Here is a 16,206-nt window from a genome sequence, read left to right as displayed (position 1 = left end):
CCACGCTCGGGCACGGGGATTGGTCCCACGCTCTGCTGCAGTGGGTAAGCGAGACCCCGTCGCAATCGGAAGGCAGTTTTTATTTGATCGCGCGGGACGGCAACTGCCAACACACATGGGGCCCCCGAGGTCCTTGGGGATGCACTTGGGGCTTCTCATCGTGTGTCCCACCGTGTTGCCGTGATAAGTTCAGAAATTATGTTGCATTCATTGTCTTGTCACTGGTGTTTTTCATTGTCTTGTCACTGGTATTTCTGGATGATTTCGGCAGCGAATGAATTCAATCGACAGTTCGACACTACTGTGGAGCAATAAAGCTTTGTTGAGCCAAAGAGGAATGGACAACCCTGCAGAGCGCTAACTTCTTCCCGATTTCTAGGCGTGACCCTCTTTTATCACATTAGATGCCCAATTCATTTCTTTCACTAACCTTCTTGTAGGTTTTCCTGTGAGTTGCGTCCTATCGCTGGTTGTGAGCATAGTGGATTGCTATTTGTCTAGGGGGTGGGTTCTGCCAATGTTGGGTGGAAAGACCAATCGTACGAGAAGACATGGTGCAGCGGCGGCGGCGGCGACACGACTGAACTTTGTATAAAAATTCAACGGTAAGACCATATAAGTTTGTGTTTAGTTTCACGTTAAAATTGGAAGTTTGAAGAAATTGGAACGATGTGACGGAAAAGTTAGAAGTTTGTGTGTGTAGAAAAGTTCGATGTGACGGAAAAGTTGGAAGTTTGAAGAAAAAAGTTGGAATCTAAACAAGGCCTAAATATCTAGTGTTCCAATCTGTCAGAAAACTCTCGTCCATTTATGATAGATTTGATGAGTTCAGTGGCAATCGTGGTTGAAGATAAGATTGAGGTGCACAGAGAAAATACGAAAATGTTGCGTGTCGGATGACCGGCGTGGGGGGAGCCGGATCAGGCGCTCCCCCCTCCCCCCCTCCTGACTCGCACGTGACTCCTCCTGTTCCCACCACGTGTCTCCACTATATACTCCATTACAACAAATCACCCACATATTTTGGAAACCCTCTATTTAGGGAATTTGGTTTTTTTTGTTCCACCAAAAATGTTTCATCTAGTGCACTCACAATGTTTCACTATGTATAGATCTAATGTTGCAGTGAACTGATCCATTGCAACAAATCACCCACATATTTTGGAAACCATCTATTAAGGGAATTCATTTCATTTTTTGTTCCACTAAAAATGTTTCACCTAGTGTACTTATAATGTTTCACTATGTATGGATTAAATGTTGCAGTTAACTGAAACATTCTTTCGCTATTTGCTGAAACATTGTTTTTATATAATGTAAAACAACGCTCAATTTAAATGATTGAAACATTTTCGATCTACTTAGTAAAGCAATTCCGATATACCTGGTGGAACATCGTGTAACATTTAAAAAATTCAATAATAAGCTTTTTTTTCGTCGGAATATATCCATGTGTGGTCTTATTTTGAAGATTTAATTGCAATGAATTTAATGGTGCAATCGAATCATGATTTGGATAAATAATTTTTAAAAAAAATTATTTTAAAGTGGTTTTGCACATATGGGTGGCACTGACGTCAGCGCCCGATTTTTGGAGATTTGGATTGGGCGACCGATCCCTAGTCACCTCTGAGAAAATGTGCTTGTAAGAGCAGTTATAGTGCTCCTACATGGTATTCAACTTTGAGGTGCCACATATGATATTCTCCTTCTCATCCGCAGCATGCGCCCCCATTATGTCTCTCGTATCTCTAACAACATGCCCCGCTGACACCCGCTACATAGCTCAATTTTCTTTGCATTGTGGAGCTCCATTTTTCATTTTTCCCCGTTGACGCTTGCATTGTTTTTCTCAGACATTAGGCTTTTCTGGACTCTTTGCACTGATGGTGGAGTGTCTTATGAATTGGGCTGAGATGGCACGTGAGGCAAAACAAACGAGTGACCCGCTACTATTGGCCTAAGGCCATTTGTGCAAGACATGGCTAACCATTTCTCTACAGGAGAGAGAACATGCCACATAGCCTGAGACCACCCTCCTTTTTTACAGTGCAAATAGTTCAAGTGGTGTCTTTGATTTGGCATGTCAGTCCCTATTATTTTTTTATTTTAGTCCTTATGTTTTGATAATTTATAGGAAACTCCAATATTTTGCACCGAACGCTTCAAAAATCAGAGCATAATATAAAATTATCCTTACCCACTCCCTTACTGCGTGGATGACACTACTCTCCCTCCGCCCCCCGCCGGTCGGCACCACAGTCGCTACTCTCTCACCATCCACCACTGGCGCCACTCTCCCCTTCCACTTTCTCTACTCGAAGGTAGCTTGGGGCCGACGACACTTGAAGGTGGTGGTTCTTGGTGACGACAACCCCAAGGATGGAGTGGAAGTGTGCGCTCCGCGACCTCGAGAAGGTGACTTTGCTGGTGTATATCGAGGTGAACTCCGAGGATCTAGTGGAGAAAGCCAAGATATACAGCGATCGAGGATATCTAGCAACGGTTGCAGAGACCTCAACGGAGTTGAGCAAGTCAAGGTGAACGGAGCTGTCAGTCGCTACTCATTCTCATCATTTTCTCGTCGCGGCAGGTTGATAAGTCGTCTTGGAAGGGAAAAGGTAATAGTGGAAACCAAGCTGCATCTTGGTGGACGCTTGGTAGAGCAAGCTTCATCGGAGGGGAGTTGCGGGGCATCCGAGCTTGGAATCAAGTGGGTCACTTGGAATACAAACTTGTCCTTGGTGGATGCTTGAAGAGACCAAGACACTATCAGAGGTAGTAGCTTGAAGAGGAAAAGGCTTAATCGAAACCCGGCTCTTCAGACCTCCTTGTGGTTTCATGATTGGTTGGATTCGAATTCTGTAAACAAATCGGTGTGTTTCTCTACTTTGCACTTATGGTTTCATGATTGAGATTTTTGGCGATCATACTATGCATGCTTAAATCTTTTGATCACCACTTAGTTATAGTTTAAAATTAGTGTGTGTTGACGGCTATGAAGTACCAAATTAACGCCGTCAAAACCTGCATAAATCATAAAAGTAAAACATCCAACATAGTGGTAAGGTTTATTTCTAACAATTTTCACGAGTGTTAGTGTATATTCGTTTGCAGGTGACAAACTACCTAAGTTGAGAAGAAATATACATGAAGGAGGAGGAGAATCAAACGTGTATCCGAACATATGGAGTTTTGGACCCAGAAACCCAATTAAACACCTCCAAATGGGCTTTCCATCCATACCAATAGAATGAGGGGGGCCAAAATGAGTGTCCAGGCCGAAATTCGGAGCAAACGGTGCCGTCCCAGGTTCGGCTGAACCCTGAGTTCGGCTGAACCACTGTGGAGGCTGCTGGCCCAGAACCAGGTTGCGTTCGGTGGATAACGCTCTCCCTATGACGGTTATGGCGTTAATACCGGTAGAAACCGTCATCAGAAGGGACACTTGGCATGAGAAGAGAGAAGATGCTCTTTGGATGCTTGGAGCATCTCCACACTCCCAAGACACTTCTCCCCCTATAAATACCCCTCTCATCCTCACTTGTAAACACACACTTGAAGCATGAGTTGAATTACAAGAGGCTCTATTGTACTTTATTGTATACTATATTGTACTTTATTGTATACTAGATTAGGGAAAGAGTAGAGGAGAAGAAGTGGGAGGAATTCTGGAGTTGTTGGTAATCCTCTTCCTATTTCATTCTGCTCTGTTTATTACTCTTATTATAATTGAAATATCTTTTGAGTAGTTTAGTTTTGCTCGGTGAGAATTATTTCTTAGTTAGTTCCTATTCAGACGGGATCATCGTTCACTATAATCAACTAAACTATAGTGATTGCTTTAGTGAGTTATAAACACTAAAATAGTTATTAACTGCGTAGACGCGGTGTCTAGGTAGTTGATTTCCGGTGTTTGCTTCGCATCCCACAGTAGGTGTGAGGTGGGTGTAGAGGTGGTGACAGTCCTCAATATCACTGAAGTCCTCCCTGTCCGGGTGCGCAGTAGAGCGATATTTGGGAGCAGCGAGCTGGCCAGTGTCCGAAGTACCTTATTAGGATTAAAGTTAAGCTTTTCGTAGACACTGTTATTCACCGGTGAAACCTCTCTATCCTTTGCCTATCTATAGCTTCGTGTCCTTGGATGAACCTAAACTGGAGTTAGCACACACGTTCCCTGTGAAAATCGATGCATGAGAATAATCCCGAGTGAAGTGCTACATCGGTATATTCCGTATACTTGCGGATTTATCTGTGATCGTAAGAAATACCAACAGTGTGCAAAGTGTCATACCTCATATAGGTTTCATATTCTCTGTATAAAACCGGATTGTCCCTTATGGTCAGATTGTGTGACGCTTGGTATTGTCGAACTGTTCAGATCTATACATGTAATAGGTGAGTTCCTGTTTTCTCTATGTTTGATTAGATTGTCCAACAGCATGTGTTATCGGACTATCTGCAGTGGCACATGATTTATCGGATCAATTCTACTTGCCACTGTAAGTTTTGTTGCTAGAAACATCTATTTACCATCCCTCTAGGCATGACAAACTATGATAAAGTATGGTTAACAACCAAACAACTCTACGAGCGATGCTAGCATCTTTTTTATCCGTATTTGATATTTAAGTCTTCCTAAGTGGGCTTTTAATCTCTAAGGATGAGGTGCCAACGAACGTCCTCAGACCCGTTTCACTTGATTAGGGTAGCTGCATCTCTTAGAAAGATAAATTAACCCTATTTGTAGGCCTCTAATAGAGTTTTCCCTACCGAGATCAAACGCCCATAATAGTTTTTAATTCGGATAATCCGAATCCAATATATTTTTAAAATATTATATTTGTATTGTTGATTGGTTTCGTGCTGCTAAAGTTTTAAAAATTATAACGGTTTTATTGATATATATATATCCGATCCGTTTTCATCCCAACTTAACGACTGCATGGCGCGGTTCGCATGTAACATCTTCTAGCTAGAAAATGGCGAAAGACGAGAACCCGTCTTACCTCCATCTGATATTTCTCTCTTCACCCATCCGTGTCTTCATCCTTGATCCTCCACACTCTCTTTCCCTTTCCAATGGTCAGTGCGAGCTGCAGGTAGGCGTCGCCTCGGCGAGAAGGCGCAGGCGGCGGTGTGTACGGCGTCCTCCTCTTCCCGATTCCGCCCGTAGCCTCCTCCTCCGTGGCCAGTGTGGCCTGGCGCCGGCGTGCGCACAGCCGGAGAGGAGGTTTGGTGGGGGATCGATCGACGCGGCCAACCTCCTTCCATCTGCCTCCGTTTCGGTTCGAATCGAAAAAAAATTTAGGGGTTCAGTTGAACCCCGGCAATCCACGTTAGGTTCGCTCCTTGGCTATATTTTTCCCCTTCTTTTTCTGGGTTTTGGGGAGGTTTTTCTCGTTCCATTTTCATTGGTTGCTGTCGTTTGTATTTCGCTTTGTGTGCAATTTCATCTTAGTGTTCGTGTAGGTTGTGGAAGAAGCAGCCATGGATCCCTCAGGGCTCAACCTGCAGGGGAATCCTGCTGAGAACCAGGAGAGCTGGACCTCCGGCGTGTCAGTTGGGAGGGGCACCCCAAATTTGGGTGTTGGGACGGCCGTGGCAGGCCGGAGCTGCCCGCCATCGACATTGTTCCCGGGATCCTCCCTGTCGTCGACGGCGTTGCTGAACGCCATGCACGAGGGCTCCTTTCCACAGGCAGCCCTGGTGGCGGGTTCCGGGAGCAGCGCCGATGAGCAGCATGGTGGGCCCCCCGTACGGCCATCCTACAACCTTCCTGCAGGATGCACGCAGGTGCCGATAAGTATCCTGGTGTTCCACAGGAGGCTGACGGGGAGGGGATCCAGGCGTCGGAGCTTTATGCCGGCTCCTGCACTGTCCGGTGTTTCAGAGGGTGAGCATTTCTTGATGTTTCTTCTTTTAAGGTTGTTAGATGGTGTTATGGATGAATTCACGTCACGATCGACTGACTGCCGTTTCCGATTCTTCAGCAGATGGAGCTTCTGGGCCGATTCCTCAAAGTGATTTCTTGTCGCTTCGAGGTCCATCTGAAGTTTTTGCAGGTGATTTGGCAATGAATCATTCAGAACCGGCCACTTCATATGGGTACAATTCAGAGCATGCACCTATGCTTCTTCAGCCAAATGGTTTATACACTGAAGCTTCCAACACTGAAAGTGAAAGAGAAGCTAGCCAACTGCAACAATCAGCGGAAGCTGTTATCTGTGACAGCCACAGTAAGTTGGAATCGGTTATGGAGAAAATTCAGGGTCAAAATCCTCAAGAATCAATTGGCTTGGTTGCAGAGGGTTCCACTGATGATAACATTCACAAGTACCATCAGAAAGCTAAAAGGGCCAGGACACAAATCACTCACAGTGACAAAATGGACTTACCAACACAAGCTGTATCTGCATGCAAGGAAAAAACACTAACTCAGATAGAGATGCAGATTGCAGATGCTGAGAGAACTGAAGCATTCAAGAGTGAGGATGCCCCAGCACAAAAGCTGAAGACTCGAAGGAGAAAGCACAGGCCCAAGGTAATCCGTGAGGACAGGCCAGCCAAAAAGCAAATATCCACGACATCAAAAGAAAAACCTCTCAATCAGAAACCCAAAAGAAAATATGTGTGGAAGAATAGAAACCCCAGTTCTTTGGAGAAGTGCGCAGAGCCTTTTAGTGACCATTCAATTTCTAGAGAATCCAGAACTACTGTTAGAAGCAGCATTGCATCAGTTCGAAGAAGGCTGCAATTTGAGTTCGGGGAGCATGGGGTGCAGAGGGACCAATCATCAAGGACCAATTCATGGTACCGAAACCAGGAGAAACCTGTAAATGCTGAGAGTTCTTTGTGCTCAGTGACTAAATCGTCCGTGCAGGTTGAACATGGGCAGGAATTACACATGGAAAATTCACCAGAAGGGTTGTTTTTTGGCATCAACTCCAAACTGAACAAAATTTTAGATGAGTACATACATTTGCCAGAGGCCGCACCAAAACCTTCAGAGGAAATCCCACTGGCTACTTCTGGTCATGTTAGCGAGGAACTAGCAAGGAAACAAGATGATGTGAGACACATTCATGATCACAACGAAAGGAGTGGTCTGATCACAACGAAACGGAACAAAAAGGACTTAGACCTGAACTATTCTAACACAAATGGTTTTCAGATGTATTGCTCGGCTAGTTTGTTACCAGAAATGGACTCCACAAAGGGCCGTATGACTAAGGTATCAAAAATGGACAAGAACCATAAACGACATTATGGAGGTGAGTCCTCCCTAGCTGGCACACAGAGCTCCATTATCATGAGAACTGCAGCTGAGATGCTAGCAGTTTACCAAGCTTGTGGTATTAAAAAGAAGCGATCGGCCCGAGTCCGCAGGAATTCCTTTCTTTCTGTTATGGATCTTCAGAAGAATACTTCACAAGAATCAACAAGATTGCCGCGGTCATGCATGGAAGCCCTGTACGAGAGTTCCTACATAAAATTTATGACCAAGAAACGTTCACAGAAGGCACGGCTCAACTCTCCCAATTCCATTCAACCAAATATAGATCAGAAAAACAGGTTTTCATCTGAAACCATTTTTTCTGGTGGGTTCAATGGATTGAAAAGATCAGAGGAAACTTTCCAGAAAACTTTACCTCAGATTCCAGATGATAAGAGGATCAACCTTGACATTCATTGCGAAGTACCAGTAGAAAGCTCACCAAATACATCAACGCCACCATATATGGATTACCTTCAAGGAGTTACATCAAAGTTTAGATACTTTGATTTGAACACTGAGCAGGTGCATAAAACTGAGATGCATTTGTATCAAACCATGCCCTCTCTTTCTTCTTTAGGAGCAACAAATTATTTGCCAAATGCTCTAGTCCCATATGTTGGTGGGGCGGTGGTTCCATATCAGACACAATTTCATTTAGTCAAGAAGCAACGCCCTCGAGCTAAGGTTGACTTGGATTTTGAAACAACAAGAGTTTGGAACCTTCTGATGGGTAAAGCAGCTGACCCTGTAGATGGAACTGATGTTGATAAAGAGAGATGGTGGAAACAAGAAAGAGAAGTTTTTCAAGGTCGTGCTAATTCATTCATAGCACGTATGCGCCTAGTTCAAGGTACTTTTAGTGCTGGAGTAAATCCTTTTTTGAAGCCCATAGTATGCTGAGCTCGTTTTCCGCGAGCCTACTTTTTACCCTGTCTATTACTGTGTAGACTATCTCAGGAGCTTGTCAGCCATATAGAATTTTCTTTAGAAACAAAGAGCAAAGCTCCCGCCAGCCATATAGAAGAACTTGAAATGTTGTCAGGTTATTTGATCCATTATTAAACAACCTAATTCAAAGAATTTGTTTAAATGCGCTGTATATGATCTTACAACTTGGTGGAGGAGGAATTACAAAAGCATCTCTTATGCGGAAGTAACTCCGCTGCTCAACATGGGGAAATTAGCATGCAAAGGAACTTTCGAGATAATCGTATGTATGTGATTAGATAATCAAACATATATACTTTCTTTTATAATCTTATAGATAGCATTCAAACTTCACAGTTTGCAATTTGACGAGCTAACCTCTTGTTTACAAACCTGAGTTCAGGCCTTCATCTCCAAAGGTTGGAAGGAAATCTTCCATGTTCATTAACAGTGTTGAACAATGTGATCACGGCCATTTAGACTTTGTAATATAATCTTCGTTTGACCATTACAGTATACAGGAAAAAATAGAAAAGCAACCGTGCATTGTTTGCTATATAAAATTCCATGTTTTATATCCAGGATTAACGTTCTTAGCTAACCTTGCATTTGCCTGTTTATCAGGTGACAGGCGCTTTTCTCCTTGGAAAGGATCAGTAGTGGACTCTGTAGTAGGAGTTTTCCTCACGCAGAATGTAGCGGATCATCTTTCCAGGTATGATATTCACAATCAGAGTGCTTCTAATAAATTCTTGATTCTTTTGCAATAAGGAAGTGAATGTACCAGCACCTCGTCGTGACGACTATTTTTGCTATATACAGCTCTGCATACATGGCCCTTGCCGCAAGTTTTCCTCCAGGGTTAGATGGCAATTGTAATGATGGCATTGCTGGTCAGGACAATGAAGAAATCATTAGCACGAGTGCAGTAAGAGACAGAGGCACATTTGAATTCTTTTATAATGGGTCAAGACCAGATATAGGATTAAATTTTGAGGAGCTCTCAATGGCCTGTGAGAAGATCCACATGGAACCAAAGGGCAATGCTACTGTTAATGAGTTAACTAAAGGCGAAAATTATTCTCTTCATTGTAAAGAACCAGCTGGAAGTCTTTGTGACCACGAGACAAGAATAGATCATAAAGCAAAATCAATTTCAGATATCTCCTTAGTAGAATTAACAGCACGTATGAAAAATCTACATGCGACACAGTTCCAGACGGAGATATCATTATCCCAAAGTGTTGTAACTTCAGAGTCAATTCTTCAACCAGGATTACCTTTGAGTTCTGGGATGGATCATGCTCCTAGAAATTTTGTTGGTGGCATTAGTGACACAGCTTCTCAGCAGGTGGGAAGCAATTTTGATGATGGAAAATCATTAACAGGAAATGATGTCACAGCCAATGAAACTGAGTACCACGGAATCAAAGCAGCAGCAACAAATAATTATGTTGTAGATGAACCTGGGATTCCTTCTGGTTCCAACATGTATCCATTTTTCTCAGCTACTGATTGTCATCAACTAGATGAGAGGAACGACATACATGTTTCTTCTACCTCTCCTAATAGTTCTATAGGTTCTGCATCATCAAACTTTAAAATTGGCACAATTGAGGAGAACAGTTCTTTTTTCATGCCATTTGATGCTCATCTAGCGCAGATGAATGGAAATATGATTGCTGGCACAAATGTTAGCTCGGCACTGGCAAGCACAGAGCTTCCAGGTCAGCAAGCATCTCTTATCTCTACCACTTAATTTAACACTTATTGTTTATATGTTAGTTGCTTGACAAAAACTGGATGCCCATGCAGTCAAATTATTACATTGTTGCAAAAGGAGTTGTTATGAAGCATCAGAGTTTCAGGACCATGAATCGCTATATGCCACTGGTGGAGCGATACCCGAAACAGCCACCAAAGCTGATGATTCAACCTTAAAATCTGGTTTTGCTTCCTTCAATGGATTGCCAGATACAGCAGCACAAGCATCAAAACCAAAGAAACCAAGAACCACAAGTAAAAAGAACAGTGAGAATTTTGACTGGGATAAATTGCGAAGACAGGCTTGTGGTAATTATCAGATGAAAGAAAGAATTTTTGACCGAAGAGATTCTGTTGATTGGGAAGCAGTAAGGTGTGCAGATGTACAAAGAATTTCTCATGCCATTCGAGAACGAGGAATGAATAATGTCTTAGCAGAGCGTATCCAGGTACTAGTTCTTGATAGGTTACCAATTAAACACTGCTCATGGTTTTCTAGGTTTGCACTACTTGATATTTTATTGGAAATAAACTTTTCCTTTCTCATTAAGTTTTATGCCAGTATTAACCTTAGTTTAGAAAAAATGCTAGGATTTAATAGGCATGCATGGACCACTTGAAATTTTTCTTGAAAGTCTTACATTTGTCTCTCTCTGTTAAGGCTGTATTATAGAGTTGGCAGATATTCCTTATTTCCTTAACCCTTAGGGAAATATATTCTGTAGCACTAGGAAATCTCATAGGCTCATGGCCTCTAGTATAGTTTTTGCTCACGTCAATTGATTATTCACAGAAATTCCTGAATCGTTTGGTCACCGATCATGGGAGCATTGATCTTGAGTGGTTAAGAGATGTTCCCCCAGACTCAGCAAAGTAAGATATTACGCCTGTATTTAATATTTACAAATCCCTTTACCCTGCTGGTGAGATTTTTCTAGTTCTGGAAATGATAAATCAAGTATCAAAGAAGTTTTTGAACCAATTAAATGGAGCAAGCTGATCGAAGAACTTGCCAGTTAATATCTAGAATTAAACACTATGAGCAAAGAAATTCTATGAAATGGGCAAGCGGAACAGAAAAGGCTGTATAATGTATGACACACATGATCGAAGCAGTCAAGGATTTTTTTTAGGAAAGAAAATTCTGTCAATCCTATTTATTACACAGGTGAGAAGTATGTCGATTACAATGTGTTCGAATTATTTTCAGGGATTATCTGCTTAGTATACGCGGATTGGGGCTCAAAAGTGTTGAGTGCGTCCGCCTTTTGACATTACATCATCTTGCATTCCCAGTAAGTTTCTGTTGGATTAATTCCATTTCACCTGCAGCCAATTTGAAATTTACACTACATTGTTGCCACTTAGGTTGATACTAATGTTGGTCGTATATGTGTACGATTGGGATGGGTGCCAATTCAACCCCTCCCTGAATCTCTTCAGTTACACCTTCTGGAGCTGTAAGAATGTTGCATTGTCTACTACATTTGTATGAATACTCTGCAATTTTATATGATTATGTTTCAATTTAAATATATTGATTTTGTTTGTTCCTTGAAAGATACCCTGTCTTGGAGACTATACAAAAGTACCTCTGGCCTCGTCTGTGTAAACTTGATCAACAAACACTGTGAGTTATAACCAATTAACCATACCCACTCATAGTTGCCCTTTTTTTATTAGTTTGTGTAATTTCTAGGTTATTTCTTTTCCAGGCAAATTACAGTATTTGGAATCATGAATAATTAAGGCAATAAGGAGTAAATAACATAATTTATAACTATAAGGAATTATTAACAGAGTTTCATGGTTTTCACAGGTATGAGTTACATTATCAGATGATTACTTTTGGAAAGGTACTTCATTAGCATCTAAGGAGTTTGTTTTCTTCATTAGCATCTACCGACACATTTGTTCTCTTTTGTTTGAGTAAAGATAAATTATCATAACAAATGCAGGTGTTCTGTACCAAAAGCAAGCCGAATTGCAATGCATGTCCAATGAGGAGTGAATGCAAGCATTTTGCAAGTGCCTTTGCAAGGTATTATGACATTTGTCATGCTCATTCAGAATACTAACATATTTATGACGAGCAGAAAATGGGAGCCTTCTGGCTGCAAGGAGACTTCTAAAAAAAACACTATTTGCTCCAGTAGTCACTTAATTAGTGCACAGCAAAAATCACGAGAGGGATGCCCTTTCGTTGATGGAGAGACTGAATTAGCTCCATTAGCATAATATGACCACTAAGAGTGCAAAATAGTGCTTTTGAAGAATAAAAGGGAAAATATTCTAGGAGAAAAATCAGTACATGATTCTAGTACACCACCATGGCACTTTATGTACGTTTCTGTCTGCAACAAAATATTTTTGCCGCTTTCACTTATCTTACCTGGGAATTTTGTGTTCACGTATTTCCTCTTTCCACTATCTTTCTTGTTTTGTTTGTGTGTGCGCGCATGCCTGATATATCTTGCGCTTCCAGTTGACCTTATCTGGGAGCCTTCATTTTGCATATTTCTTTATTTGTTATTTTGTTCCTTATTAATTCTTATATTTTGTTTGACTTTTTTAAATGAAGTGCAAGACTTGCACTTCCTTCTCCTCAGGACAAAAGGTTGGTGAATATGAGCAATCAATTTGCTTTCCAGAATGGTACAATGCCCACACCACATTCAACTCCTCTGCTTCAGCTCGAGGGGAGTATCCATGCAAGGGATGTTCATGCTAACACAAATCCAATAATTGAGGAGCCAGCAAGTCCAAAAGAGGAAGAATGCCGAGAACTTTTAGAGAATGATATTGAAGATTTTGATGAAGATACTGATGAAATCCCAACAATAAAACTTAACATGGAAGCTTTTGCTCAAAACTTGGAAAATTGCATAAAAGAAAGCAATAAGGATTTCCAATCTGATGATATTACAAAAGCATTGGTTGCTATCAGCAATGAAGCAGCTTCAATTCCTGTACCTAAACTAAAGAATGTGCATAGACTTCGGACAGAACACTATGTGTAAGTGTTGAACTGATATTTTATTTAGCTTGAACATATACCTGTTTAAACTTACATTTATTATAGAGCCCACCATCTAAGTAATTCTATACATCCTGAACAAAATATTTTTTAATTTCTATTACTGACTTAAGGTTCTGCTCGCAGTTACGAACTTCCAGATTCACATCCCCTCATGCAACAGGTGAGACCATGAGAAATTGTGCCATCTTTCTTTAAAACACTTCAAGATATTATTTCTGATTGCAAATGATCTTACAGCTAGCACTCGACCAACGGGAGCCTGATGATCCAAGTCCTTACCTGTTGGCCATATGGACACCAGGCAAGTGCATTTTTCTTTAAATTTATAACTGTCCGTGTGTGTGTGTTGGTTTTCGTCGAGTCATGTGGCTACTGTGCAGATGAACTAAAGGACACAAGGGAGGCACCAAAACCGTGCTGCAATCCTCAAACTGAAGGTGGCTTATGCAGCAATGAGATGTGCCACAACTGTGTATCTGAACGAGAAAACCAATATAGATACGTCAGAGGCACGGTTCTGGTAAATCAACCAACATTATGTAGCAATCATCAACATTGAAGAGCTGAACCCTCTGCATTAGTCAGCTAGTAAACAAAATATTCATTATAATCCAAATATTGGAATGAATTCAGGAATTCAAGAAAATGTTAAAGATAACTTTTAATGAAAACTAGTGCTTATAAAGTGCCAAGCAAACCTGTTCTGTTGTCTGTGTAATCTCTTTTCTTGCATGAAATAGCCCACTGTCTTCACTTTAAAGAATAATAATAGCATAGATTTTGGGTTTTTGGCTATACACCACATCTTAATATGAACTTTTGTGAAAGTCTAAAAGAGAACATCTGAACCTTTAAACTGTACACTATTTAACCAACAATCAAAACCGATCACTTCTCAACGTCAGTCCGAATTAGCCTTTGGACGATGTTTCTTAACCTGGCGATGTGGTCCAAGATTGAAGTTTTTTTTCATCTCCTTTATATTAGTAGACGACTTAAAATTTTCTGGAATAATCTTACTTCGCTGTGAAGTATTTATAACCCAGATAAATCGGTAAGATTGAAGTGAAGTATTATTGTCCCACAAAATTTAGTGTGTGAAACTAGACAAAACATTTTTTATACTATCCGTTTAAATTTATTTAACTCTCCCTCATTTTATCTAGGCTATAAGTGGTGATTTAACTCTCCCTCATTTCTCCCTCATTTTATTTAACCTAGCGATGTCATCCAAAGCCACTCAAAATTTGGGACAAGGTTGAAAAGCGCATGGTTTTGATACTTCAGGTTCTGGGTTGAATTTTGTCCAGTTTTCTGCTTTGGGGTTGTTTCTGGAGTAACAGAAAAGTTCAGTATTGCAAAACGGACTGTTTCCTATGTAATCATGCATTGTTGGTTTGTGAAGTTGCAAGTATTGCTTGACTAATGACGGTTACTGGAACATGAACAGGTTCCTTGCCGAACAGCCATGAGAGGTAGTTTTCCACTTAATGGCACTTACTTTCAAGTTAATGAGGTATGCTGAGTTATATCTGTCAAAGTATGAGTAGGATAGTGGAGAGTTGCTATCCATGGGCCTTTATAGAGTTGACTTTACGATTTCTGGATTTGTTTTTGCAGGTTTTTGCTGATCACAGTTCTAGCCACAATCCCATAAATATCCCAAGGGAGCAGTTATGGAACTTGCATAGGCGTATGGTTTACTTTGGGACTTCAGTGCCAACCATATTCAAAGGTTACCACCATTCACCCATACAATGACTCAGAAATCTTATCTGTAACATTACCGACAACTGTTATTTTTATTCTTTAGGTCTAACAACAGAAGAAATACAGCACTGCTTCTGGAGAGGTATTAACAGTACTTTTTTTCACTTGCTGTTTCAGCGCATTTTCCTCTGGGACGTATCTTGTTTCCTCATATAATCAAACAATTTGCAGAATACAGATGCCATCATATAATCACAATATGTTTCTACAGTTATACAGCATTCGTGTGATTGCGTCAAGGTGTCCACACACTTTCCACAAAAACTTATATTAAGGGTCTAAAAGGAGCCTGAATATTTGGTTCAGTTAGAGTCTATATCTGAGTCCATTTTTAATTCCTAGTGCTACAGATAAAGGTGTCTTCCTTCAACAAATAAATAAAGGTGACTCCAGTTATTAGTCACCAGCATCCAATATTACTGACTGATAATATATTAATAAGTTATATGGTGCCAAAGAGGCAAAGATACTGCTACCATAACTAAACCCCTTTTTTCTGAGTTAATAATAAGGGTGTTAGCATACATATAGCTCCAAAAGAAAGGTTGCATTTTTTTTCTACACGAGTGCTTTGGCTGCTTCCAAATTGGTTTAGTTAGGTGGAAAAGGTCGTCATTTCAGGATGTAGATATATAAGTTAGGGCATATCCTCTTACTTTATATGGTGGTTCATTAACATGTACTAAAATGCAATGCAGGATTTGTCTGTGTGAGAGGATTCGACATGGAAACTAGGGCACCAAGGCCTCTATGCCCTCATTTCCACCTTGCAGCGAGCAAACTGCGAAGATCCTCTAAAACAGCAGCAACTGAGCAAACACACTGATTTCAACAAGGACATATCAAATTATATAAAATAATGTTGATGGTGATTACATCAGCTCTCGATCTGTGCATGGGTCATATTAGTTCCTGCAGGACGATAGCCATTCTTCTAGGAAATAAACAGTGGAGTTGGAAACAGTTAATTTTAAGATGTGGGAGCCAATTGGGCACGAGAAAGCACCAATATTTCATATGCACCTCTGGGGCAGGTCGGATGCGGATCATCATCTATCAGTTAACATGGGCGTAGAATATCATTCCGTTTTTTTTTTCTGTGGCTTTGGTGTATCTTATTCACTTTTCATTTGCTTTATCCATTCAACTAGCTTGCCAAGAGACCTTGTCAATGTAACGGTATCTTCTTGTTGTGTATACCATCTGTTCTCATGACATGTTAGTTTTTCAGAACTTATAGCAGGTAGTACCTTCATATTGATGATATGACTTTGATTTTCATTATTTGCTGCTTCCCTGTGTACATATTACAGACCGTCATATCAACAGGATTTTCAGCAATAAGTGGGTCTAGGGAGTGATTTGAGATCAATGGCATAATGTTGTTTAATTGTTTTTCATGCTGGTTTACAAGATTCTATGTCTG

At 40.9% G+C, this 16,206-nt stretch overlaps 1 protein-coding gene across 2 annotated transcripts; it reads left to right on the top strand.

Annotated features, from left to right (window-relative positions):
* Positions 1-5,002: 5,002 nt before the first annotated feature.
* LOC127775200 (protein ROS1C-like) lies at positions 5,003-16,131 on the top strand. 2 transcript variants are annotated; one of them, XM_052301526.1, is made up of 20 exons: positions 5,004-5,343; positions 5,473-5,896; positions 5,994-8,129; positions 8,831-8,921; positions 9,029-9,933; positions 10,022-10,419; positions 10,764-10,843; positions 11,181-11,265; positions 11,339-11,430; positions 11,532-11,600; positions 11,790-11,826; positions 11,929-12,011; positions 12,552-12,986; positions 13,134-13,170; positions 13,248-13,311; positions 13,391-13,530; positions 14,461-14,526; positions 14,631-14,745; positions 14,824-14,862; positions 15,479-16,131. In XM_052301526.1, exons 2-20 carry the CDS (start codon positions 5,491-5,493, stop codon positions 15,604-15,606), a joined length of 5,406 nt encoding a protein of 1,801 aa, XP_052157486.1. In that variant the 5' UTR covers positions 5,004-5,343; positions 5,473-5,490; the 3' UTR covers positions 15,607-16,131. The 2 variants fall into 2 exon arrangements, with proteins under 2 accessions (XP_052157487.1, XP_052157486.1); XM_052301527.1 differs by lacking the exons at positions 13,391-13,530; positions 14,824-14,862; positions 15,479-16,131 and having other exon boundaries at positions 5,003-5,343.
* Positions 16,132-16,206: the final 75 nt, after the last annotated feature.

Source organism: Oryza glaberrima, chromosome 5 (genome assembly GCF_000147395.1).
Source record: "Oryza glaberrima chromosome 5, OglaRS2, whole genome shotgun sequence".
Taxonomy (NCBI): domain Eukaryota; kingdom Viridiplantae; phylum Streptophyta; class Magnoliopsida; order Poales; family Poaceae; genus Oryza; species Oryza glaberrima.
Note: the sequence above shows the minus strand (reverse complement) of the source record. Positions and strands in the feature narration are given on the sequence as shown.